The sequence below is a fragment of the Oryctolagus cuniculus genome, chromosome 12, assembly GCF_051225735.1.
Source record: "Oryctolagus cuniculus isolate XC-2025 breed Fujian yellow rabbit chromosome 12, ASM5122573v1, whole genome shotgun sequence".
In the NCBI taxonomy this organism is placed as follows: Eukaryota; Metazoa; Chordata; class Mammalia; order Lagomorpha; family Leporidae; genus Oryctolagus; species Oryctolagus cuniculus.
In genome coordinates this window covers 106,860,433-106,887,264 of record NC_142878.1, presented here as the reverse complement: position 1 = coordinate 106,887,264, position 26,832 = coordinate 106,860,433, and the positions used below count along the sequence as shown (strand labels likewise).

At 49.4% G+C, this 26,832-nt stretch overlaps 1 protein-coding gene across 10 annotated transcripts in view; it reads left to right on the top strand.

The window, feature by feature from the left end:
• The window catches only part of SCAPER (S-phase cyclin A associated protein in the ER), a 439,476-nt gene that overhangs the window by 316,670 nt on the left and 95,974 nt on the right, over positions 1 to 26,832 (top strand). For all 10 annotated transcript variants that reach the window (XM_070054635.2, XM_051834595.3, XM_051834596.3 and 7 more), the window contains one exon: positions 23,939 to 24,062. In XM_070054635.2, the coding sequence (XP_069910736.1) occupies positions 23,939 to 24,062 (124 nt within the window). The remainder of the gene's footprint in view (positions 1 to 23,938; positions 24,063 to 26,832) is intronic.

Here is a 26,832-nt window from a genome sequence, read left to right as displayed (position 1 = left end):
CTCAATAGAGAACAAAAATGTTTAAAAAATTGTTTTGCAAACTAATTAGCAATAGTGATTGATCAATACTCTTCTCCACTTGACATATTGAGGTATTTTGTTTATGTCTGAAAAGGTTTTACAAGAGATGGTTACAGTGGACAGCTGTTGTGCCACTAATAAGATTAAAGTAGAGAAATTAGCTGTGTCAACTTTAATCTGCTGTTTAACACTGCAAACCACCTGGGGTCTTCCCCAGAGCCAGCACGGTTAATTGTGAATTTTAAATTACATAACCAGATCCTACTTAAGAACATAACTAAAGACTTGGCTAATCATCACTGTGTTATTATTAACAAATTTATGTGAGCAGAAAAATAACGCTTCAGCGCTAGAATTTTAAATCACCGTGTTAATCTGATGTTCACCCTACATTTGGAGATGTATTACTGTAATCTTCGAGGCGTATCAGTTTCTCAGTCAGAGGTTAATTCAAGGAAATGCAGAAAGCCTAATTAGCCTGTGTTTAAAATATATAGGGCTTCCCTTTGAAAACTAGCCTGTGTCCTCGTGGAATGATTAAAATTGTCTACTCTGTTGGTACAAAATTCACCATTTAAGCAGAAATGCTTGTAATAACATTTTCAACCTGAAAATGGCATACTCCTTGTTGTGAGGCATCATTATAATGAAATAGTTTCTTTGTAAAATTGCTTTTGGTGTATTTAAGGTTACATTCCATGATATGCTAGGCAGATTATTACGTGAAGTTTTGATCCAAACTCGAGCGTAGGACGCATGTAATTTGCCTGTCCGCGGTGAAGAGCGGTTGGTCAGGGCACATCGTTAGCGTCCCTTCCAGACCCCATCATGAGCTGAGCTGCCGCTCCCGGAGGCTGGCGTCCCCGCCACTGCCACCCACCCTCGGAGTCCCTGAGTCAGAAAGGACAGGGAGCGTGGGCCAACACTGGTCACAGCAGTGCCTCTTCTCAGCTCACCCTTGATCCCGGTGTCCCACATCCCGGCCCAAGTCCCACTTCGCTGCGGTCCCCGCGCTGAGCGGTCTCCTCCTCTCTGTTCTGCATCGTCTTCCGCTCCCCAGGCCTCTCGCCGAGAAGGTGCTTTCTTATAAAGAGAGCGAACGCACGTGAGTGTGCTCACTTAGCCTCTCCTGGTTTCATCAGTGAAACAGCACCACTGGAAGTATTCCCACGTGCAAGGACCACAAAGGCACTTCCCATAAATGCATTTTTCAATGGTACGTTTCTCTGCTTCCGTTGAATACATTTCATTTCCATCAGTGTTGTACGTTTAAAATCCGGTACAGCAGACCCAGTGAGCAATATTAAAATGAGATTGCACTGGAAAATGATCTCCTTAGATAAAATAAACCATGTGATCAGCACCATCACCTCTTTGCTTTAGAAATTGAAATCTGTTGTTTCAGTAACACAAGGAAACTTCAGAAGTTTCATGAAAAAATAGAATTAAAAGATGCTTATTTAAATTGCAAAATTTTTTTAAATTCATGCATACTTTTTTAAGTAATACACATTTTCCATGAACTTTTTGAAGACCCCCACCCCCCATTATACAGCAGAAAATTGTCCTGCTTTCCGTGGAATGAGCTTTCTGAGGAGAAGGAGCTGGTAGTATCCTTTGTGTCAGCAAGTGAGAACCATTTCTTCTTGCTTTAAAAGTTCAGAATGACATGTTTTCTGAGCAGAAAAGTGTGTGTCCTTACCGCTTTGGGGAAAGGAAGAAAGTAATGTCTTTATTGATGATGTCAATCAAGTTCCATTTGGGGGTTCCTGCTCTGGACCAGGAAGTGTGTTAGGTGTTGTGGATGCATCACGAAGTAAAACAGGCGGTGAATAAACAGCAACAGAAAACCAACAGGTGTCAGGTCAGCATCGTTAAGAAATGCAGGTTAAAGCCTCACACTCCAGCTAGAGTTGCCTACACGTGAAAACCGGCAGCACCAAGCACAGCTGAAGACAGGCGGGGTTGCGCTCTCGCACCGTGCCGCAGGAGAAGCCTGTGTGAAACCTGTCCTCCACGTACGGCGGAGCGGTCCCACGCCTAGGCACTCCCCCCAGAGAAAGGAAAATAGGTGGTCCTACAAGAACCTATACGCCCATGTTCACAGAAGCTCCATTCGTCATCACTCCAAACTGGAATCAGGAAATATTCCTCACCTGGTGGGTGAGTAAGCCGGCCGTGGTGCACCTGTGCGGTGCAGCGCGGCCCAGGACAAAAAGGCACAGCAGCCTTCAGAATGAAGACCAAAGCTGGAGGCTTCGTAGCTCCACACTTTAAAGTACACGAGGAGCTGCAGTAAGTCAAACAGTATGGTGCTGGCGTAGAGACAGACCCGCGCACCACTGGAGCAGAATAGAGACTGGAAATAAACCCATGCAGGGGCCGACGCATGATGCACTAGGTTAATCCTCTACCTGCGGCGCCAGCATCCATATGGACACTGGTTCTAGTCCCTGCTGCTCCTCTTCCAATCCTGTTGCTGTGGATTCGTTCTGAGAGGAGGAGCGTGGTGGGGTCAAGAGACACGGAGTCACCACACAGACTCTGGGAGTTGGGTGAAAGCAGGCCAGAGGCGAGCAGCCTGCAGACTCGTTTATTTCAGTTGGTACAGCAGCTTACATAGCCGAGGCGGCCAATCCGGTCAAGGGGCGGTTTATGCCCTAACCAATCACAGCCTGTTGCCAAGGCAGTTTCCAAAGCCATCCAATCACAGCCTGTTGTCAGGCAGGCTCTGTTGTCATGTGGTTTCCGAAGCCATCCAATCACAGCCTGTTGCCAGGCAGTTTCTGTTGCCAGCGGCCATCTCGGCATGGCCTTCTCATTCTACCACACAATCCAGCTCTCTGCTGTGGCCTGGGAAAGCAGTAGAGGGTGGCCCAAGTGCACCCACATGGGAGACTGGGAAGTATGGTGGAATGAGAAGGCCATGCCAAGATGGCTGCTGGCAACGGAGCCTGCCTGGCAACAGGCTGTGATTGGATGGCTTCGGAAACCACATGACAACAGAGCCTGCCTGACAACAGGCTGTGATTGGATGGCTTTGGAAACTGCCTTGGCAACAGGCTGTGATTGGTTAGGGCATAAACCGCCCCTTGACCAGATTGGCCGCCTCGGCTATGTAAGCTGCTGTACCAACTGAAATAAACGAGTCTGCAGGCTGCTCGCCTCTGGCCTGCTTTCACCCGACTCCCAGAGTCTGTGTGGTGACTCCGTGTCTCTTGACCCCACCACGCTCCTCCTCTCAGAATGAATCCACAGCAACAGGGAAGAAGCTCCTGACTCCTGGCTTCAGATCGGCACAGCTCTGGCCATTGCAACCATCTGGGGGGTGAACCAACGGATGGAAGACCTCTCTCTCTGTCTCTCCCTCTCACTGTCTGTAACTCTACCTCTCAGATAAATGAATAAAATAATTATAAAAAGAAACCCATGCAAATACCATCAACTGATATTTTGCAAGACTGCTTGGAATACACAGCAGAGAAAGGCTAACCCATCTACAGCAAGTGTTGTCAGAAAAGCTGGATGTCCACATGCTGATGGTTGAAATTGGATGCTTATCTGGCACCTTCCACAAAGTTCACCTCAGAATGGATTAAGCATTTAAATACAAGATTTGAAACCATAAATCTAGAATAAAACATAGGGGAAACCTTTATAACATTGATCTTGACAGAAGAGCTAAAGACAAGTGGTACTACATTAAATTCAAAAGTGTCTACACAGCGAAGGGAACCGTCAAGAGAGTGAAAAGACAGCCTATGGAATGGGGAAATCTATGCAAACCGTACATCCTATGAGAGGCCAGTTTCCAAAATACAGAAGTGACTCCTGCAATTCAATAGCAAAAATACTGGTAACTACCCTAATTTAGGGCTGCCATTGTGGTGCAATGGGTGCAGCTGCCGCATGGTGCTGCCCACAGCACAAATCATAGCGCGTGGTTCAAGTCCCCACTACTGCAATGCTGCCCATCCAGCTCCCTGCCAGTGTACCTGGGAGGCAGCAGATGATGGCCCAAGTGCGTGGGTTCCTGATACTTGTGTGGGAGATCCAGGGGGAGTTCCTTTCTGGCCTTGGCCTGGCCCAGCCCTAGCTATTGTGGGCTTTTGGAAAAAACCAGCAGGTAGATCTCTCTGTCTCTCCCTCTCTGTCACTGATCCTTTCAAATAAATACATCTTTAAAAAACAAAAAAAAAAAAAACAAACAAAAAAACAAAAAAAAAAACACCAATTTAAAAATGGACAAAGGGCTTGAATAGATACTTCTCCAAAGGAGAGATGCAGATAGCCAACAAGTATATAAAAAGACACGTAACAACGGTCATCATCCAGGAAATGCAAACCACAGGGAGAGACAAGCTCACACCCATAGGGAGGCATTATCTAACAAGATGACCAGCGTTGACGAGGACGTGGAGAAACTGCGGGCTGTGCAAGGAAGGTCCCTCAAAAAGTGAAAAGCAGAACCACAGTACTGCAGGATCCAGCGGTCCTGCTTCCGGGTGTTTGTCCAAAAGAATGGACATCTGGACCTGAGAAAGCTGTTGGCACCCGTACATTGGTCACAGCACTGTTCATGGTAGCAGAGGGCCGGAAACAACCCCAGTGCCCACTGCCAGCTGCGCAGAGAGAGAATGTGGTGTTGCACGCCGTGGAAATCCTGAAAAGAGCAGCGGGTGAACATTCGGGAAGTGAAGTAAGCCCGTCACACGAGGACAGGTAGTGCCGATTCCAGTTACGCGAGCGAGAGGAGAGCGGTGGTCAGGGGGAGGGGGAGGCCGGGAAGCTTCGAGTGCATTCCAGGGGCTGCTGTTCACTGCCATGCCTGAAGCTGGCGATACTGCAGGCTTGCACGCGTGGTGAAGGGAGGTCTCCCGTTCAGTGCTTGCACCGTAATAAACAGGAGAATTGGTTCCAAAGGAATGGAGCCGTGTGCGTGCAACACTGTGGTTGTGTCTTGGATGCATCACACTGAGCGAAAGAAGCCAGACCCAAGGGTGCCTGCAGCGTGGTGCCGTTTGTGTGGCATTCTGGAAGAGGCAAAACCACAGGGATAGAAAACAGATACATGATTTCTGGGGGTTGGGAGAGGGGTTGCCTAGAAAGGGAACACACAGGGGAGTTTGGGGAGGTGACAGAACTGCTCTGTCTTTATTATGGTTTAAGGGAGTGCATTTGTCAAAACTCTGTACCCTAAAAAAGGCTGGACGTTAGCTGTGTGCAAACGGAACCTCAATTTTTTAAGTTACACAGTAAAAAGCATAAAGCGTATATGATTTATAAGGGGACAAAAATCAGTTTACCATCAGACTTTCTAATAGAAAAGCTTTATTCCAAAAGGACATGGAGTAGCACTTTCAATACACACTAGAGAAAAAGATAACGTGCCCAAGATTTTATATCCAGCACAACTGGTGTCCCCCAGTAAAAGGCACAGAAACACTGCTATCGATACACAAGAGCTCCGGGAGAACTGGCCCCACAAGTCCTTCCTAATTACAGACCAGTCTCAGAGCTGCAGGAGAACAAGCTTCAGACAAGCACATGGCAGCAGATACATGAACCTGGGGACTGGCGGTGAGCATTAAAAACGTAATTATCGCACGAAAATGAAGGATTAAAAGGGGAGAGAGCAGAGCAGGAAATGACTGACAGTGTCGCTAGTGTGATTTAAAGAAATTAGGAGTTGGCAGTGGCTGTGGCAGATGTGAGAACGCACGCTGTTTTCAGCCCCCGGGGTTGGTGGTGGTGTTGGTGGTGTTACTGTGTGGCTGTGGTGTGTTCCGGGGCAGTGGAAGGCGAGTGAGGGGTCACGGATGCTCCCATCCTGTCGCCCTCCGCACCCTCAGTGAGAAAAGAGAACTCCCACACAGGGCACTTCAGAGCATTCCTGGGAAAATGAAAGAAGATTCAAAGTTTATTCTGGTGCAAAAATATTTTGAAATCTGTGCACAGTCTTTTTTCATGATGCGTATTTCCATGAACTTTTGGAAGACCCCGTAGTAAGTGAACTCCAAATTGTTTGCACCAAAATGAAATTCTTGTCATTCCATTTTTCTCTGAACTTTTTGCAAGTCTGCTCATATAAAAGGCAAGATAATGAAAGGGGGGAAAAAATCCCTTAGTGTGACAAGAAGTTCAGGAGGTGTTTTCTCTTGGGGGTGGGGGCATGGGAGCCCCGAGAACCCCAGCAGCCCTGACAGTGGCTCAGGCCAGATCAAGGTTTGGAAATATTATTCCCGTTCAGATGAGCCCGTGCCTTCCTGGTTCCCCGCTGACCCCAAGTCTAGCGCAGGAAACGAGGCTGCGGTCTCTGGTCATCCCCGGCTCCGTGCCAGGGTGCAGTCTAAGGAGCGGGAGCTGGGGCCACACATGGCACCGAGCGAGCTCTGGGCATTAAACCCATCAAATGGGTCTCACTCTGTGCTGGGTGTTTCCTTTTTTTGGGGAGGCGGGGACAGGGTATAGTTTTAGATTTACTGAACGGTTACACAGACCGCACAGAGCTCTCTTGTGTTCCCTCTTTCCCACCATGCCCTCGGGTTCTCCTCTGTTTACAGCTTGGACTGGGTCATTTATGCAGTGGATGAAGGCATATCGATGACTGTCCACAGGTCACAGCACGGTCCCCTGTTGAGTTCTGCTGTTTCGTGGGCTGTGACAGTAAGGTCATGCCACGTATCCCACGTGTAGTGCACTGCCCCCGCGTGTAGTGCATGCCCTCGTGCTCCACATATTCACTCCTCCCTCCCACAGCTCATCGTTCTGCTCTCTGTGTGGTCTGCCTTCTCCAGAGTGGCCTGGAAGTGGATTTACACAGGAGGAGGCGTGTGCAGACCGGCTTCTGTCACTTTCGTGTCGGCTGGAGCACATCTTAGTGGCTTCCAAATTGTGGCAGTTATAAACGGGCTGTTACACACATTCGCATGCAGGTCTTGGCGTGCACATCCAGTAAACACATAGGACTGTGGTTCTGGTAAGGGACTGTAGCATCTTGTATTCCCCTGAGCGATGAATGGGAGTTCCTGGTGCTTCACGTGCTTACCAACATTTGCTGAGGTCGTGTGTTTTGGATTTTAGCCTTTCTAATAAGTGTGCAGTGGTATTGTGTTGTTTCAGCTTGGAATCATGTGCTGGCATATGATATTGGGCATCTTTTCATACGACTATTTGCCAGCTGCGTATCTTTGGTGACATGGCTGTCGGATGCATTGCCCACTTTTTAAACTGGTTGTTTTCCTTATTGTTGAGTCGAAAGCATTATTTGTATATTTTGGATCAAATTCTTTGTCAGTTATTTTTGGATTTGCTTGTCTTCTCATTCTATTTTTATTTTTTTAATTTTTTTTATTTAGTAAATATAAATTTCCAAAGTACAGTTTATGGATTACAATGTCTCCCCCCCCATAATTTCCCTCCCACCTGCACCCCTCCCATCTCACGCTCCCTCTCCCATTCCATTCACATCAAGATTCATTTTCAATTATCTTTATATACAGAAGATTGATTCAGTATATATTAAGTAAATATTTCATCAGTTTGCACCCACACAGAAACACAAAGTGTAAAAATACTGTTTCAGTACTAGTTATAGCATTACTTCACATTGGACAACACATTAAGGACAGATCCCACATGAGAAGTAAGTACACAGTGACTCTTGTTGTTGACTTAACAATTTGACACTCTTGTTTATGGCGTCAGTAATCTCCCTAGGCTCTAGTCATAAGTTGCCAAGGCTGTGGAAGCCTTTTGAGTTCGCCGACTTCGATCTTATTTCAACAGGGTCATAGTCAAAGTGGAAGTTCTCTCCTCCCTTCAGAGAAAGGTACCTCCTTCTTTGATGGCCCCATTCTTTCCACTGGGATCTCACTCACAGAGATCTTTCATTTAGGTCTTTTTTTTCCCCCAGAGTGTCTTGGCTTTCCATGCCTACAATACTTTCATGGGCTCTTCAGCCAGATCCGAATGCCTTAAGGGCTGATTCTGAGGCCAGAGTGCTATTTAGGACATCTGCCATTCGATGAGTCTGCTGTGTATCCCACTCCCTTTTTGATTGTGTCAGTTAGTATTAGCAGACACTAGTCTTGTTTGTGTGATCCCTTTGACTCTTAGATCTATCAGTGTGATCAACTGTGAAATGAAATTGATCACATGGACTAGTGAGATGGCATTGGTACATGCCACCTTGATGGGATTGTATTGGAATCCCCTGGCACGTTTCTAACTCCACGATTTCGGGCAAGTCCTATTGAGTATGTCCCAAATTGTACATATCCTCCCTCTCTTATTCCCACTCTTGTATTTAACAGGGATCACTTTTCAGTTAAAATTTAAACACCTAAGAATAATTGTGTGTTAATTACAGAGTTCAAACAATAGTACTAGCACAAAACAAAAAAAATACTAAAATGGATAAAGTGTTACATAGTACATCAACAGTCAGGACAAGACCTGATCAAGTCACTGTTTCTCATAGTGTCCATTTCACTTCAACAGGTTTCCCCTTTGGTGCTCAGTCAGTTGTCGCCGATCAGGGAGAACATATGATATTTGTCCCTTTGGGACTGGTTTAATTCACTCAGTGTAATGTTTTCCAGATTCTTCCCTCTTGTTGCAAATGACCGGATTTCATTGTTTTTGACTGCTGCGTAGTATTCTATAGAGTATAGAGTACATGTCCCATAATTTCTTTATCCAGTCTACTGTTGATGGGCATTTGGGTTGGTTCCAAATGAATTGAGCTGCAATAAACATTAATGTGCAGACAGCTTTTTTGTTTGCCAATTTAATTTCCTTTGGGTAAATTCCAAGGCTGGGTTGTATGGTAGGGTTATATTCAGGTTTCTGAGGAATCTCCAGACTGACTTCCATAGTGGCTTAACCAGTTTGCATTCCCACCAACAGTGGGTTAGTGTCCCATTTTCCCCACATCCTTGCCAGCATCTATTGTTGGTAGATTTGTGAATGTGAGCCATTCTAACCAGGGTGAGGTGAAATCTCATTGTGGTTTTGATGTGCATTTCCCTGATTGCTAGTGATCTTGAACATTTTTTCATGTGTCTGTTGGCCATTTGGATTTCCTCTTTTAAAAAATATCTATTGAGGTCCTTGGCCCATCTCTTAAGTGGGTTGTTTCTTTTGATGTTGTGGAGTTTCCTGATTTCTTTGTAGATTCTGGTTATCAACCCTTTATCTGTTGCATAGTTTGCAAATATATTTTCCCATTCTGTCGGTTGCCTCTTCACTCTCCTGAATGTTTCTTTTGAAGTACAGAAACTTCTCAATTTGATGCAATCCCAAATGTTAATTTTGGCTTTGACTGCCTGTGCTTCTGGGGTCTTTTCTAGGAAGACTTTGCCAGTACCTGTATCTTGCAGGGTTTCTCCAATGCTCTCTAATAACTTGATGGTGTCAGGTCGTAGATTTAGGTCTTTAATCCACGTTGAGTGGATTTTTGTGTAAGGTGTAAGGTAGGGGTCTTGCTTCATGATTCTGCATGTGGAAATCCAATTTTCCCAGCACCATTTATTGAATAGACTGTCCGTACTCCAGGGGTTGGTTTTAGATCCTTGATCAAATATGAGTTGGCTGTAGATGTTTGGATTGATTTCTGGTGTTTCTGTTCTGTTCCATTGGTCTATCCATCTGTTTCTGTACCAGTACCATGCTGTTTTGATTACAACTGCCCTGCAGTATGTCCTGAAATCTGGTATTGTGATGCCTCCGGCTTTGTTTTTGTTGTACAAGATTGCTTTAGCTATTCGAGGTCTCCTGTGTCTCCATATGAATTTCAGCATCATTTTTTCCAGATCTGAGAAGAATGTCTTCGGTATTTTGATTGGTATTCAATTGAATCTGTAAGTTGCTTTTGGGAGAATGGACATTTTGATGATGTTGATTCTTCCAATCCATGAGCATGGAAGATTTTCCCATTTTTTGGTATCTTCTTCTATTTCTTTCTTTAAGGTTTTGTAATTTTCATTGTAGAGATCTTCAATGTCCTTGGTTAAGTTTATTCCAAGGTATTTGATTGTTTTTGTAGCTATTGTGAATGGGATTGATCTTAGAAGTTCTTCCTCGGCCGTGGCATTGCATGTGTATACAAAGGCTGTTGATTTTTGTGCATTGATTTCATATCCTGCTACTTTGCCAAACTCTTCTATGAGTTCCAATAGTCTCTTAGTAGAGTTCTTTGGGTCCCCTAAATAAAGAATCATATTGTCTGCAAAGAGGGATAGTTTGAGTTCTTCCTTCCCAATTTGTATCCCTTTAATTTCTTTTTCTTGCCTAATAGCTCTGGCTAAAACTTCCAGAACTATATTGAATAGCAGTGGTGAGAGTGGGCATCCCTGTCTGGTACCAGATCTCAGTGGAAATGCTTCCAACTTTTCCCCATTCAATAGGATGTTGGCCGTGGGTTTTTCATAAATTGCTTTGATTGTATTGAGGAATGTTCCTTCCATACCCAGTTTGCTTAGAGTTTTCATCATGAAAGGGTGTTGAATTTTATCAAATGCTTTCTCTGCGTCTATTGAGATAATCATATGGTTTTTCTTCTGCAGTCTGTTAATGTGGTGTATCACATTGATTGTTTTGCGCACATTAAACCATCCCTGCATGCCAGGGATAAATCCCACTTGGTCTGGGTGGATGATCTTTCTGATGTGTTGTTGCATTCTATTGGCGAGAATTTTACTGAGGATTTTTGCATCTATGTTCATCAGGGATAATTCTCTTTCAATGCTGCATCTTTTTCCAGCTTAGGAATTAAGGTGATGCTGGCTTCATAGAAAGAATTTGGGAGGATTCCCTCTTCTTCGATTGTTCTGAATAGTTTGAGAAGAATTGGAGTTTGTTCTTCTTTCAATGTCTGATAGAATTCAGCAGTGAATCCATCTGGTCCTGGACTTTTCTTTGTTGGGAGGGCCTTTATTACTATTTCAATTTCTGTCTCAATTATGGGTCTGTTTAGGTTTTCTATGTCTTCCTGGTTCAATTTAGGTAGGTTGCATGTGTCCAGGAATCTATCCATTTCTGACAGATTTCCCTGTTTGCTGGCATACCAGTCCTTGTAGTAATTTCTGATGATTTTTTTATTTCTGTGGTGTCTGTTGTTACGTTTCCTTTTTCATCTCTGATTTTATTGATTTGGGTCTTTTCTTTTTTTAGTTAGTTGGGCCAATGGGGTGTCAATTTTGTTTATTTTTTTTTTTCAAAAAACCAGCTCCTCGTTTGGCTGATTTTTTGTAATTTTTTTTGGATTCAATCCTGTTGATTTCTTCTCTGATTTTAATTATTTCTCTTCTCCTACTAGATTTGGGTTTGGTTTGCTGCAGATTTTCTAGATCCTTGAGATGAATTGAAAGCTCGTTTATTTGGTGCCTTTCTAATTTCTTGATGTAGGCACCTATTGATATAAACTTTCCTCTTAACACTGCTTTTGCTGTATCCCATAAGTTTTGGTATGTTGTGCTGGTATACTCATTTACTCCAGAGAGTTTTTGATTTCTTGAATGACCCAGTGTTCATTCAGGAGCATGTTGTTCAGTCTCCATGTGTTTGCGTATGCTCTAGGGATTCCTGAGGTGCTAATTTCCAACTTCATTCCTTTATGGTCTGAGAAGCTGCATCTTTACAACAAAGATGCATACAGACTGAAAGTGAAAGGCTGGACTCTGGCCTCAGAATCAGCCCTTAAGGCATGCGGATCCAGCTGAAAAGCCCATGAGAGTATTTCAGGCATGGAAAGCCAAGACACTCTGGAAAAAAAAAAAAAACTAAATGAAAGATCTCCGCGAGTGAGATCCCAGTGGAAAGAACGGGTCATCAAAGAAGGAGGTACCTTTCTCTGAAGGGAGGAAAGAACTTCCACTTTGACCATGGCCTTGTCTAAAAATGATCAGAGTCAGTGAACTCAGGGGGCTTCCATAGCCTTGGCAGCTCATGACAAGAGCCTAGGGTGATTACTGATGCCATAAAAAAGAGTGTCAATTTGTTAAGTCAACAACAGGAGTCACTGTGCACTTACTCCTCATGTAGGATCTCTGTCCTTAGTGTGCTGTACATTGAGATTTAATGCTATAACTAGTACTCAAACAGTATTTTTCACTTTATGTTTCTGTGTGGGAGCAAACTGTTGAAATCTTTACTTAATGTATGCTAAACTAATCTTCTGTATATAAAGAGAAACGAAAATGAATCTTGATGTGAATGGAAGGGGAGAGGGAGTGGGAAAGGGGAGGGTTGTGGGTGGGAGGGATGTTATGGGGGGGAAGCCATTGTAATCCATAAGCTGTACTTTGGAAATTTATATTCATTAAATAAAAGTTTAAAAAAAAAAAAAAGTGAAAGACTGGAAAAAGATATACCATGCCAACAGAAATGAAAAAAGAGCGGGCATAGCCATCTTAATATCAGACAACATAAACTTTAACACAAAAACTGTTAAGAGAGACAAAGAGGGGCACTATATAATGATTAAGGGATCAATTCAACAGGAAGATATAACGATTATCAATGTATATGCACCTAATTACAGGGCACCGGTTTATTTAAAAGATTTGTTAAGGGACTTAAAGGGAGACTTAGACTCCACTACAATAGTACTGGGGGACTTCAATACTCCACTCAGAAATAGATCAACAGGACAGAAGCTCTACAAGGAGACAGTAGATTTAAACGACACTATAGCCCAAATGGATCTATTTTTAAATATTTTGTTTCTTTTATTTATTTGGAAGGCAGAGACAGAACGAGACAGACAGGGTCTTCCAGTTTTTGATTCATTCCCCCAATGCCTGTGATAGCCAGGCCTGGGCCAGCCAGGTGAAGACAGGAGCTGGGAACGTGATCCACGTCTTCCCAGTGAGTGGCAGGGACCCACGTACGTTAGCCAGCAGCTGCTGCTTCCCAGTGTGTGCATTAGCAAGATGGATTTGCAAACAGAGCCTGGACCCCAGCCCCGGCACCGCAGTGCGGCACGCGGGCTTCCAAGCAGGGTCTCCACGACACCCTGAGCCACACCCCAGCCCGGCGTTTCATTCTCTTAGCATCGTCTTTTGCCTGACAGATTTATCAACTTTAGTAAACCCATGTCAGTTTTCTCTTTTGGGTATTGTATCTAGTCATTGGCAACCCCAAGATTACCTTTGTCCTCTTCAAGAAGTTTTATTCTTTTGCACTCTGCATTTAGGCCTGAGATCTGGTTTAAGTTAATCTTTGTGAAAAGTAGAAACCAAGTCCACTGTGCCCGTCCGGGTGTTCCAGCCCCATTTGTTGAAGGGCTCTCCTTTCTGCACTGACTGCCTTTGCTCCTTTGTCGGTGGTCCACTGCGTGAATTTGTCTGGGTCTAATTTCTGAGCTCGCTTTGCGTCCCGTTGATCTCTGTCTCTGTTTTCACCAGCACCACCTCTCTTGACATCTGTAGCTTTACCGTAAGACGGGAGCTCAGGCCAGTCCTCCAGCTCTGTTCACAGTCTGCCGCCTTTCCATGCACACTTTAGGTTCCTTGTATCAGTATCCACAGAGTCACTTGCTTGGGTTTGTTTTAAAGGTTTATGTATGTGAAAGGCAGAGTTACAGAGAGAGAGAGAGGTCTTCCATCCACTGGTTCACTCCCCAGATGACCGCAACAGCCGGAGCTGCGCCATCCCACAGCCAGGAGCCAGGACCTTCTGTGAGTGCAGGGGCCGAGCACTTGAGCCATCGTATGCTGCTTTCCCAGGCCACAGCAGAGAGCTGGATCAGAAGTAGAGCAGCCAGGACTCGAACTAGTGCCCATTTGGGATGCCGGCACAGCAGGCAGTGGTTTTAACCCCCTATGCCATTGCACCAGCCCCATTGCTTGGATTTTGGTTGAATCTGTAGATCAAGTGAGGAATACATGACATCTTGCACCATGAATATGGAATACCTTTCCACTTATTTAGATATTTGATTTTTTTTCTATCAGAGTTTTCTAGTTTTCCTCAGAGATCCTTATACATATTTTGTTAGATTTATACCTAAGGATTTCTTTTTGGGAGGAGTAGAGGGCAATACTAATGTATTTTTAATTGAATTTTTTATTTCAAATTCCAGTTAGTCATTGATAATACATAGGAAGGCAACTGACTTTTCTCAGGGTTTTGTGTCGCAGCCTTGCTGTATACAATCAGTCATTGCAAGAGGACTTAGGTTTGTCAGTTCCTTGGAACTTTCTCGACCAACACTCATGTCATCTTTATACAAGTATAGTTTTATTTCTTCCTTCTCCATCTATGTACCTCTTACTCCCTTTTCTCACTGCCCTGGGTAGAGCTTCCAGGGAGAGAAGAGTACGCGTGCTGAGGAGACATCCTGCCGTGTTCCCAGTCTTCGGGAGAAAGCATCCGGTTTCCCACTGTTCCGTGGGATATTAGCTGTTGTCTTTCGTAGATGTCCCTTAACAGTCCATGCGTTCTCTCTGATACGTGAAGCTAGTCACTTTCTGAACATGGTAGGGACCAGCTCTGATGCAAGCTGGATGAGTGGAAATGAAGTCACAGACAGGTGGCACTGTGCGACTACACAGATGCAGGGAGGGGGGCATCCCTCATAAACTGACCATCTGATGAATGGAAGCAAAATAACGGGAGGTCACAGTTTTGTGACCCTCTGTGAATTAACGGCTCCGAGCCTTGCTCACCGGGGACTGCTCCCATGACGAGGAGTGACCTCGGACATCATGTGCTTCCTGGTCTCGGAATTGCTCCACCTACGAGCAGTCTGGCCAGAAGGGACCACACCAAGTCTGTTCAGCTGTCTGGGCGCAGCTGCTCGTTCTTAGTAAACGCTGAGGAAAGGGGACCATCCTGAACTTCACCTTCTGTGTGCAGTTAGCAAAGCCATTAGGGAAAGGAGGGTGGAGGAGAACTCCACGACTCAGAGGGCATATCAAGACTTTTTTTAAATAAAACTATTTATTTCTTTCTTTATTGGGAAGGCAGAGACAGAAAGAGAAAGAAGTCTTCCACTGCTGGTTCACTCCCCAAATGGCTGCAACAGCTGGAGCTGGGCCAATCCAAAGCCAGCGGCCAGGAGCTTCTTCCAGGTCTCCCACGTGGGTGCAGGGGCCCAAGCACTTGGGCCATCTTCTATTGCTTTCCCAGGTGCATTAGCAGGGAGCTGGATTGGAAGTGGAGCAGCTGGGACTCGAACCAGAGCCCATAGGGGATGCCAGCACCACAAGCAGGTGCTTTTACCTGCCACACCACGGCACCAGTCCCCAAGAGTTTTTTTTTTTTTTTTTTTAAAGACAGTGAAGAGTAGATAAGGATGAGCTGTGGATATGCACTCAGAGCTGGAGCGGCACATTTAGGAGGTTAAAGCACAGTAATGCGCAAGGACACAACCGTTGTAGCGTCAGCATAGCGGCTGCTGGTGGGGACGGAGGCTGTAATTGGCTTGAAGCAAAGCTGGGGCCAGGGGGTGCTTCTTAGTAGCAGAATTCTGGTCCTTGCTGGCATGGTTACAAGCATGTATGCCTCGTTACGATCCAGGACACTGTACATTTGTGTGTGTGTAGTTTTCTCAATCTGTGTTTTATTTCATAATTTTAAACAGATTTTTGGGGCAGGTGTTTGGCCTAATGTTTAAGATCCCCGGGCCCCACATCAGAGCGCCCGGGCTCCATTCTCAGCTCTGGTGGCCAACTCCCGCTCCTGGCTCCAGCCGCCTGCCGATGCACACCTAGTGAGACAATGGTGATGTTACTGGGTCCCTGCCACCCACAAGGGGGACCTGGATTGAGTTCGTGGCTCCTGGCTGTGGTCCCAGCCTAGACCTAACCATTGTGGGCATTTGAGGAGTACTAGCTTAGATCTGGAGCAGTATCCAACTCTTTTTCTTGTTGCCTGCTACACTTAACGTAGCACCTGGACGTAAGTGGTGCTTTCTTACACAGAATCAGTAAATCATGTCTCCACCCAATGGAAATCTTTGTATAACAACTGGCTAGTATTAAATCCAATCTCCCAGCATAATTTATAAAGCAATTTAGCCACAGCCTAAGGTTCAGGTTCTAAAATAATATCCTCATTTTTAAAAATCCACTGCAAAATATACAGCTATGCCATGATCTTCTCTGAGTCTAGAAGTTATTCTTGATGGCTATAAAAACAGGATAAGCAAGAGTGTCTGAGGATAAAGGTTCATGGTAAACTTCACATGAGCCCTGAGACAGCAGAGTCGTGGAGAATGTGGTTAACTAATGTATTAAGATATTCTGGTTGTGCATTCTTGTCCATTCCACTTGACACAAGGAAGAGTGCTGTCGCCCTCTGTTAAGCCGTCTCTGTGCTTGTCCATGCTCTGCTGCCCAGCGCCAGGGCCCCAGAATGACCCGTGGGGCCAGGATCTTGCCTAGCAGTGGTGGATGGAGTCTGGTTAGGTGACAGTGCCGTGTTTCCCTGGTCAGGCACAGGTCGGTCTCTGCCTGTAGCATGGACACGTGTGGCTTCCAGGCGGGCCCCTCGTGCAGGCGCAGACGGCAGCTCGCACTGCGGGCTCCGCTCACTCCGTGGGTTCACTGGCCCGTGAGCGCCCCAGCCACAGCTTGGGCGCCCTAGTGTCAGATAATCCGTGAAGATGCCTGAAAGTGACTTCAGTTGGGAGCTTTGCAACCACAGGGGTAGTTTGAGGATAACTGGGTGCAGGTAAACCATGAGTGTGTTTCAGGAGGGCGTGGAAGGCGCAAAAAAAGACAAGTTGATTGTGGCGCAAAACAGCTTTAAATCAGAGCCGAGTTGTGGAGCAGCAGGTTGGAGCCCTGCTGGGGGCGCCTGCAATCAGGGCTGCCTCTGTCTCCCACCCAGCACCCTGCTAGTGTGCATCTCTGGGAGACCTAACCCTCGCCCTACCCCTGCCACCCATGTGAGAAACCCAGGTGGACTTCCTGGCTCCTGGCTTTGGCTGTCCCAGACCTGACTGCTGTAGGCACTCGAGGGGTGAACCAGCAAACGGAAGATCGATCAATCTCTCTTCCCTTCCCCCTCTCTCTGCCTCTCAAATAGAAACATTTTTTAGAGAAGTTTTGAAATTCCTAAACAGTTTTTCATGATACGCATTCCCACGAGTGTTTCTGAAGACCCCTGCACACCATCTGTTGAATGCTTGCTGCGGACCGAGATCACAGTACCTTATGGACTGCACGGGGCTCTGGTTTTCACATTCCTCCCCGCCTTTCCTGAGGCACGCCGACCTGCAGGGCGGGGTTCAGTGTGGACGGCCTGCGTTAGCCCGCTGTGTTTGGAGAGGCTGGGTCCCCGCCTGCCCCTGGCTACCTGGGGCCTGGCCTTTCCCACGGTGAACACTGAGCTGGTCCCTGAGGGCAGCTCCACGTTTCCCTTTGCATCCGGGGGGACCCCGGGAACCCTGCCATGGCCGGGAACCCTGCCGGGCGGGAGCGCAGAGCCTCAGCACCCCCCCCCCCCCCCCCCCCCCGTGCACGTTTTGGGAAATGGGCGTGGCTGGGGTAGGACCGTGAATTTTGGCGACGGTGTTTCCTGAAAAGCCTTCCCCGCTGTGACGTGTGAGGCAGTGTTTGCGTGCCTCGCTCACGTCTTCTGCGGTGAACGCGTCCCTGGTCTGATCCGCCAGCCCCTGTGGTCAGAGGAAGCAGGTCCAGTGAGAAGCCTCATTCCCTCACGCCCCGCCAGCCCCCTCCCCAGTTATTTGTGGGCAGGAAGCCCTGGTCCCGCAGCCCCTCCCCCACGACCCCTGCGCTTGGGACTGAGATTTCAACGTCTCCTCAAAAGTGCTCTCAGATTCTGGGGCTTTCTGTTTGATGTTAAAAAGTGCTTCCAGCCATTCAAGTTTAAAATTACAGGGAGCAGGGCTGGGGCGGACCACCCAGGCTGGGTTCAAAGGCGCGCTGTCCCAGGCAGGTGCTCTTCAAACAGCCCGTCTCTCACAAACACGCTTTTCCGAGTGGACCAGTTTTTCCTGACCCGAAGTTCTCAGTCCTCCCTGGGAAAGTGGTTTCTTTGTAAAGGTTTCTCGGGACGTGGTGAGAAGGCAGCGCATTCCGCACCGTAGAGCACCCAGGGCGTCCCTGCCCAGGCCCCTCCGCCCAGGCCCCGCCGCCCAGGCCCCGCCGCCCAGGCCCCGCCACGGTCTGCTTGCTTCTTATGCTTATGCTGCCGTGATAGCCACAGAAGGCTTGAGACACACGTAGGAACAAATAGGGGAATTCTGTGGGGTTGTTTTCTTGAAGAGAGTTAGAGAGAGAGCTTCCATCTGCTGGTTCACTCCCCAGATACGTGCAACTACGGGGACTGGGCCAGGCCAAAGCCAGGAGCCTGGAACTCCGTACCAGACTCCCACGTGGATGCAGGGCTCAAGCACTTTGGCCATCTTCCCCTGCACTCGCAGACACGTTAGCAGGGAGCTGGATCGGAAGTGGAGCAGCAAAGATTGGAACAGGCGCCCATGTGGGAGGCGGGTGTCGCAGGCAGTGGCTTAACCTGCTGTGCTACAACGCCAGCCCCAGAAATTCTGTTCAATAAAACAGAAAAATAGACATTGAAAATTGAGGCCATAAAAGATATGGATCAAAACCAAGGAGGGGGCCGGCCGGCGCCGCGGCTCACTAGGCTAATCTTCCGCCTAGCGGCGCCGGCACACCAGGTTCTAGTCCCGGTCGGGGCGCCGGATTCTGTCCCGGTTGCCCCTCTTCCAGGCCAGCTCTCTGCTGTGGCCCGGGAGTGCAGTGGAGGATGGCCCAGGTGCTTGGGCCCTGCACCCCATGGGAGACCAGGAGAAGCACCTGGCTCCTGCCATCGGATCAGTGCAGTGCACCGGCCGCAGCACGCCAGCCGCGGCGGCCATTGGAGGGTGAACCAACGGCAAAGGAAGACCGTTCTCTCTGTCTCTCTCTCTCACTGTCCACTCTGCCTGTCAAAAAATAAAAATAATCTTAAAAAAGTTAAAAAAAAAAAAAAACAAGGGGGAAACCGAGTACAGTTGTAGAAGTATAATGTTGTACGTGTCATTCTACATGCGGGGACATAGGTGGTGTGACACTGGTGCCCTGGCAGAGTTCTCAGACCAGGAAGCGGGGAAGCCCCTCCGTGTGGCTTTTCACCCAGCACCTTGTGGGGGAGACAGATGCACTGCAGCGAGATGGTGTCAAGGAAGCTGACAGTGGATTGCAGTACCTTGACTCCCCCACCCAGTGGAGGTCCAGGAAAGAGCCAATGCACAGACAGGCAGTGCGCGGGAACCCTTACTGCCCGTCCCAGCGGAGAAGAGCTTTCAAAACGTAAAAGCCGGGGAAGGAAAGAAAAGGAACCTACAAAAAGATTGTTAGGCCACACAAAGGTGTTTACCTCCAAAACGGCACAAGCAGTGCAGCGTGGGGGCCGGAGGCAGCGGCTCGAGAGACTCGTGGGAGACCGGACTCCTGGCTTCCCGCTTCAGCCTTGCCCAGCACTGGCCGATGAGGCGTCTGGGGAGTGGACAGGGCCTGGAAGATCTCTCTCTCTCTCTCTCTCTCTCTCTCTCTGCCTTTCAAATAAGTCAAACTTTTTAAGTAGCATAAAGAAAATCGGAATCAGAAGTCAAACTGGAAAAAAAATACTATTGCTTGTTAAATTTATAATCAGAGAATATTTACAAACCAAAGGTAGAACACCTCCAGTATGAGAACTGGAACAATTAAAAACCATTTAAAAAATAAATAGCGACTGGCTTTGTGAAAGGCAAGGTAAACCTCTGCCCTAGACCTTATTCCAAAGTCGGTTTCTGTCGTGACTTAAGTGCAGAGTTCCTTGACATACCGAAGTAAACTTAAAGGACCGCTTTTATAATCTTGAAGTGGAAAGGCCCCGGAGGTCGTGACGGAAAACCCAGAAGTCCTGAACGTTTGGCAGGTTTCATCAGTGTGGACCGGCTTCCGGGCCGGAGCAGCTCACGCCCTGGCCGGGAAAGCCACACCCGCATCAGAGCTCCAGAGCTGCTCGGCTCCCCGATGCCTGAGGCAGGGGGATGGCTCAAGTCGCTGGGTTGCTGCCGCCACCGCTTGGGGAACCTGGATGGGTTCCCGGCTCCCAGCTTTGGCTCAGTCCACCCTGGCTGTTGCAGGCATTTGGAGTGTAAACCAGCAGACAGCAATGCATTCTGTCTCCCCCTCCCCTCCCCTCCCCTCCCCCTCTCCCTCTCCCTGCTTCTCCTTCTCCCTCTCAAATAAAAGAAAAATTGTTTAATATAAATAGACATGGCAACTAAGCCCTGAAAAAGATCTTTAATCACACTAATAATAAAAGAAACCTTTAAAAATACCGTTCTTATTTAGCTGTCAAACTGATACAGATTTGTTTTAATGAGATTATCCAGCGTTGGTGGAAGCGTGAAGAACATCTTTTTCTGGGACTGTGAATTGCTTTCAGCAATTCTGTGTCCCTGGAAGGCGGTTTGGGTCTGGCAGTGTCTGTCCGAAGCCTCAGAAACGTTCATTTCCTTGGACCCGTGGCCTCCTTCCTGGAAAAGTTACCCCGGAGAAGTGGCTGTCAGTGCAGCCTGCCGCGTGCTTGGGGAGTCCCGAGCACCTGCGGCAGGCCGCCCTCCTGCTCCGGGGCGTGGGCACACAGCCCAGCCTCACAGTCCTGCGGACCCTCTAGCCTTTCAGCTGAATCTACTGAAAAAGTACCCAGACCCCAAACCCCAGCCTCTGGCGAGTTAGCTGCACCCACGCGTGCCCAGTGCTTTCTCTGCAGGCGGGCCTGTGGTGTGCGATTTCAGGGCTCGCCAGGACGTGGAGCGTCTGCCCCTGGGTTTTCCAGGTGCTGGAACATGTCCATATTAGGCTGCCGGCTCATCTGCTTTCTACCCAAGTGAACCGGAGCTTTTTCTCCTGTGTCTTGAAAGAATTCTGACTGTTGGATCAGCTTTGTTTGGTAAAACCTTGAAAATGGGACACAGCATGATAAGAGTGTAGCTGAACCAAATTTTTATGGCCTTAGGATGAGACACTATTCAGCCTTTAAAATGTATGCAGTCTTTCTCCTTTTAAGTATTTTGATCAGCAGAGGAATTTAGAGTAAGGTGTGGGTACTTCAAAAACCAGGAAAGACAGGAAAGACGTATGTTGGCCCCACAAGCAATACCAGATGTCGCCACTGGGGGCTCTGCTGACTCCGAGGCCAGCATCGGTGAGGAAGGAGCTGGACCCAGACACACACAGCTCTGCACACCTGCCGCACAGCCTAGACTGGAAACGTGTGTCAGGGCTCACAACACCAAGAGGAGTCTCACTTTTCCAAAACTTGCCCCCAGCAGCCACAGCCGAGAGCCACAGGCAGTGTCCTGGACGCATCCGGCCCCTGCAGGGGGTGTGTGTAGAGGGGGATGAAACACCTGGGAGGGTATGTCAGCGGCCACTGTGTGGCCCCCACGGGGAGATGCCGCTCCCCAGACGCCCTTGCCCTGTGGAATGCTGTCCTCGGTGCCCATCACCTATTCCTAAAGTTCCCGGGTTAAGCTTCGGACGCAGCTCGGTGGGGTGGTGTCCCGGCGGAGCCCCGGTCCCCAGCTCCAGCGTCAGTCCGCGCCGCTCTGATTTCCCTGTCCTGTGACTGAAGCGCCTGAGCATCCCGACGCTCTGCTTAGAAACCCAGGCCCGCGCTGCAGAATATTACAGGCGGAGGAGACGTGTTTGTTATTTTTAAAACGTTACAGTTATTTTAAAATTATTTTTATAATCATAGTGCATGTTATTTTTAAGATTAAGAAGAGAAACAGTCTTGGAAGTGGTGCTGATTCACATTTGTGAAGGATCTGCTAGGCGGAGCCTTCCCCCAAGACGTGTGTCCCCAGGGGACCGGGGGCTTCCTGTCCATTTCTCAGGAACCTGGGAGAGACCGGGGACTGCCTGAGCCGCCTCACGGTTCCCCTCAACTCGGAGTCCTCCGCCGTTCACGCCAGTTCACCGTGGGGAATTTGGAGAGGCACTGTGCTTCATTGTCCTGGAAATCAGCCTCTCTTAGCGTGCTTTAACGTACCCCTGTTTAGTAACCGTTCATTTTACCTTGATCCTCGTAAGACTGATGACCTTAATAAGGAGTCCTATAAGGGCTCTGGTTGATTAAGAAGCTAACCGTGCACCAGGCACCGCCCTCAGTACTTCACATCTATTGTCTCATTTCATTCTCAGGACAACCCTGTGACGCTTACGTGGTATTATTCTGGGTTTGTGGGGGCAACACTGGGTGCTGTGGCGATAACATAGTCACTTGCTACAGTCTTGGATAGTGGCACCGGAGTTCTAGCCCAGAAGTATCTCACTGTGGCGTCTGTAATCTTAAGCAGTGTGCTCTGCCGTGCCCCACTGTGAGGAACCTACTGATCCTAAGAAGCAGAGTGCGCCTGCCCCAGACAGACAGACAGACAGACGACTGCAGCAGGGCCCTCCCCCCGAACACCCGTTCCACGAGAGCAGACAGCTCGTCTGTCGGATCTCGGCACAGTGCCTGGCACAGCGCAGGAACTTCGGTATTTGGTCCCATGGCGCTTCTCAGACGTCTGGTTTGCAATTCTGGCTGCACAGCTGGATCGCACACAGAGCTTTTGCAGCGTGCAGATGTCAGGAGCCCCCCCACCCCCCAGCTCATCCCCCGGGGAGGAGTCCGTGCAAGCACCAATTCTCAGAGGTCTGCAGTTGATTCCAGGGCTCAGAGTGCAGAGCCCTTGTCCTGGAGCAGTGGACCTGGAACTCGAAGGGGCATCCGGTGCCCTAGAGAGCTCGAGACACACACACACACACACACACACACACACACACACACACCGGCCCAGAGTTTCCGTGACGAGGTCAGGGGCAGGGCTTGGGAATTTGCCGTTCTCACAAGTTCCCAGGTAAGGCTGATACTGCCAGTCCCTGGGTCACATTTTAAGATACTGCCCTGGAGGCCTGGTTGTGAGGACCAAATCAGAAGCTGTCCGTGGGCCTGAAGCAGGAGGTTCACTCAGATCCACTCAGGCAAAGCCGGCTTCAGGGACAGGCTGCGGGACCCACGGGCGAGAGCCATGCTTCTTCCTCCAAGGGCATCTGTCGGCACTGGCGGTCACTTTTTTTTAATCCTCAAGAGGAAAACGTGTCTATTGCTCTCTCCAGGGCCAATGTGCTCCTTGGCTCCTGTACCCCGCAACCACACCCCCACGGCCTCCCAGCACGAGTGCCCACACCCCAGATCCGCGGGAGTCCTGTGTCACAGGGCGGGCTCCAGCTCTCCCCGTGGGTGTCTTCTTCCATCACCCGCCCTTCGCCTGGACCAGGAAATCTAAGCTGCTCCTTTGCCGTTGGCTCACCCTCCAATGGCCACCGCGGCCGGCGTGCTGTTGCACACCATGCTGATCCGAAGGCAGGAGCCAGGTGCTCCTCCTGGTCTCCCATGGGGTGCAGGGCCCAAGCACTTGGGCCATCCTCCACTGCACTCCCGGGCCATAGCAGAGAGCTGGCTTGGAAGAGGGGCAACCGGGACAGAATCCGGCGCCCCGACCGGGACTAGAACCCGGTGTGCTGGCGCCGCAGGCGGAGGGTTAGCCTAGTGAGCCGCGGTGCCGGCTTCTTTCTTCCTTTTTTTTCTGGTCCTGAAACCTAAGGGTGTACCAGGTAAATGTCTTTCCATGGTGTGCCGCTCTCACTAGTGGAAATGAAAGAGGTAGTATCGAGTCCTAAGGAACGCCGGGCGTGGGCGTGGGTGTGGGCGTGGGCTGGAAGTTCACGCTTTTCTCGCTAGCAGACGATCGATCGGCCTTGCCCCATTAGCGTTTGGCTTGGTTTCTCAGAGAAGCTTGCGTCCCACACCTGTTGCTTTTGTGCCGTTGAAGTTACGGGTGTAAGCGCCTGCAGAAGAGCTGCGCCGGTTTTTACGAACGGTGTTTCTCTCCTGGTAGGTCCCTCTGCAGCGCCGTCAGTGTCTACAACCTGGCCTGCACCGACTGTGTGGAAAACTGCACGGACGTTCTGTTCAGTAACAAGATCACCTTCCTCATGGACCTCCTGATGCACCAGCTGACGGTAGGGAATGCCAGGCCACCGGTTCCTGTGGGGAGGTCGCGAGGGACTCGGCTTATTTCCTGTCCAGATTGGGGGCGGGAGGGGGCGGTGAAGATGATTGGGAGGGTAAGCCAGGCCCTGAGAGAAGCCTCTAGATGGTCCGACAGGTCGTACTGGGCTCACCTCGGGCCCGCCGTGCAGTGGGCAGTAGGTTGGGAACACCTGCTAAAGCGCCGTGGGGACGCGGTTAGACGGGGCTGTGGCAGAGCTGGGAGGCCGCCGCCCTGAGTGCTGGGGAGAGCCTCAGACCCCTCAGCCTGCTCAGCTCAGAGGTGAGCTGGATACGGAGCCATTGGTGGACACTTGGGTTTGAAAGAAGCGAAAAAGGGCAGTGGGGGCAGGCAGCCGGCCGCCGCGGCCTGGAACTTTGACTGCGGTTGGCAGATGGTGCAGGAGGGAGCTGTGTGAGCGTGCATGGGGTCTGCTCTGTCGGCCCAGCCCTGGGACCGGAAGTGTCCTGGCCGGGTTTCTGAGCCCCCGAGCGGCTGGCACAACGGCGCTGGCCAGCTGGAGAGCTTGCAGAGCCGATGGACTCCACGCGGAGCGCAGGTCTCACCGCTCCGCTCTGCGGAAGGCGCCCTCACCTCTCGCCTCCTGCCTCTGGTTAATGCCCATGTGCTGTGCAGCCCGTAGCAGACATAACGACACCGTCTTCGCAAACTCCTCCCCCAAGCCCAGGTTAAATGTACCTCTCGTGTGGTCCTAGACATACGTCTCTCACGGGATTGAGGCCAGGAGTCACGGTTACTGTTTGCATGTCCATCTTCCCCTGCAGCCACAGGGCCACGTGAACAGGGGGAACCTTGTCACATCCCAGGACCCTAAAGCAGGGCCTGACTCTCAGGAGCTTCAGGCATGCTGGCACTGCGAGGGCACAGCTGGGGGGAGAACGCCGTCCTGGAGCTGTCACCCAGCACAGCAGGGGCTGTTCACGGGGGTGCAGCGAGTCTCCAGTCGAAGGCTACATGAAAAAGAAGGGGCTAAAACAGAGTAAGGTATTTTAGCAAGATGTTCTATCAGAAATAGTTGGAAAGTAGGGCAAGGAGAAAAGAATTAACATTTGTTGTGGATATGTTAATACATATTGCCTCATTTAATGTTCAGAATAACCTCATAAATTCAGTGTTATTGTCCCATTTCACAGATTGGGAAAGCTGAGTCGCAGAGGTTGACTTGCCCAAGGCGACACAGATATAAGTCAGAGAGCCAAGAGTCGAGCCTCGCTGTGTCCAGCCCAAATCGAGAGACAGTCTCTACAACAACTGATATTCTTTTAAAATTTCATTTTCACAAAAAAAAAGGAACTGTCAGAACACAAGAGAATAGGCAGTAATAACTAAAGTTCTGTGAGATCCTGGATCAGAGAAAGGATATTAGCAGGAAAACTGGGAAATTCAGGTAAGGGCTGTAGAACAGTGGCTCTCTCTGGCCCAGAGTTAGCTTCCTCCCTCAGTCATTTTGCTAGGGTTTTGTAAGATGTTAGCAGAAGGGGCCAGGGTGAAGGGAACACGACTATTTTTGCAACCTAGTTGTTGGCTTAGAATGATCTCAAAATAAGACTGAAAAGTGCACAAACCCGCCCCGTTCCTCCACAGTTCCACGCTACACCACCTGGTAGCATTTACTCTGTGAAACCTGCTCTCTGGTGGTGAAGAGAGCGAGACGTGGCCTTGCACAGCAGAAGCACCTAAAGGGACGGGCCTTTGAAGCGTGCGAGACTTGCAGGAAGAGCCCTCCATCCTGCTGCGGCCCCTTTCCTAGTGAAACCACTCTGCCTGAGAGAAAAAGTATTCTGACTGAGAGACATCTGTGAGGCGGTTCATGCCTCCTCTCACCTGATAATGAGTGAGGGCCTACTGATTCCAGTCCAGAGAAGCGGGGCACGTGGTCCCAGCCTTCCAGAAAACTCTCTGGGAGCAGGAAAGCCGTAGATGGCGCCGGCTCAGTCGGGCTGCTGAGGCTGAAAGCAGACAGTCGCTCCTCACGGCGCTGGTCGGGGACTGAGACCGGGCACCCGCGTGCGCGGCTCTGGGCTGCGGGCGGCTGTGTCCTCTCGTGGCGGAGGAGGGAACAGCTCTCTGGCCCCAGCTCAGACGGGCGCTGGTCCCATGCACGAGGCTCAGTTCCTTCCCAAAGGATCACACTGTGCACACGATAGCGCTGGCACTGTGGGGTGACGCAGTCAGACCCAGCCCAGGTGGCAGTGATGGTGGCGCCCAGGGGGAGGCATCCCGCCGTACGAGGGCTGGGGCGCCCAGGGGGAGGCGTGCGGTGGTTCTGCCAGGCGTCACGGAGGAGGGGCACTTGCGCAAGTTCTGAGCTCCTCACAACAGCTGTCATTCAAGTGCCAGCCGTGGGCCAGGCGCTAACAGGCACCTGCGTCGATTGCCCGGCTCTGAGAGCCCGCGTCTCCTTTCAGAACAGCACCTTGCTTTCAACCTCACGGTTTCTTGAGGCTCAGAGAAGCGTCTGGTCTCTCCGTCAGTGTGTTTCCCACATTCTATGTTCATTCTGCTCTGTGAGTGTCACTCAGTTTGGGACCGGGACCCTGGGACATCTGTTTGCCAAGCGCACTTGTCTCTCCTTTCCTTGTCCGCACCCTTCCTGCTGTGTTCCGTTCCTGTTAGGCTCTGTAGTCCGTAGCTGTCAGTCCTCAGCGTTGCTGTGCGTGAGTTTGCGGTAATAGGACGTGCTGCTTCCTGGTTGTTGTTGGTTGTTGTTGTTGTTTTTT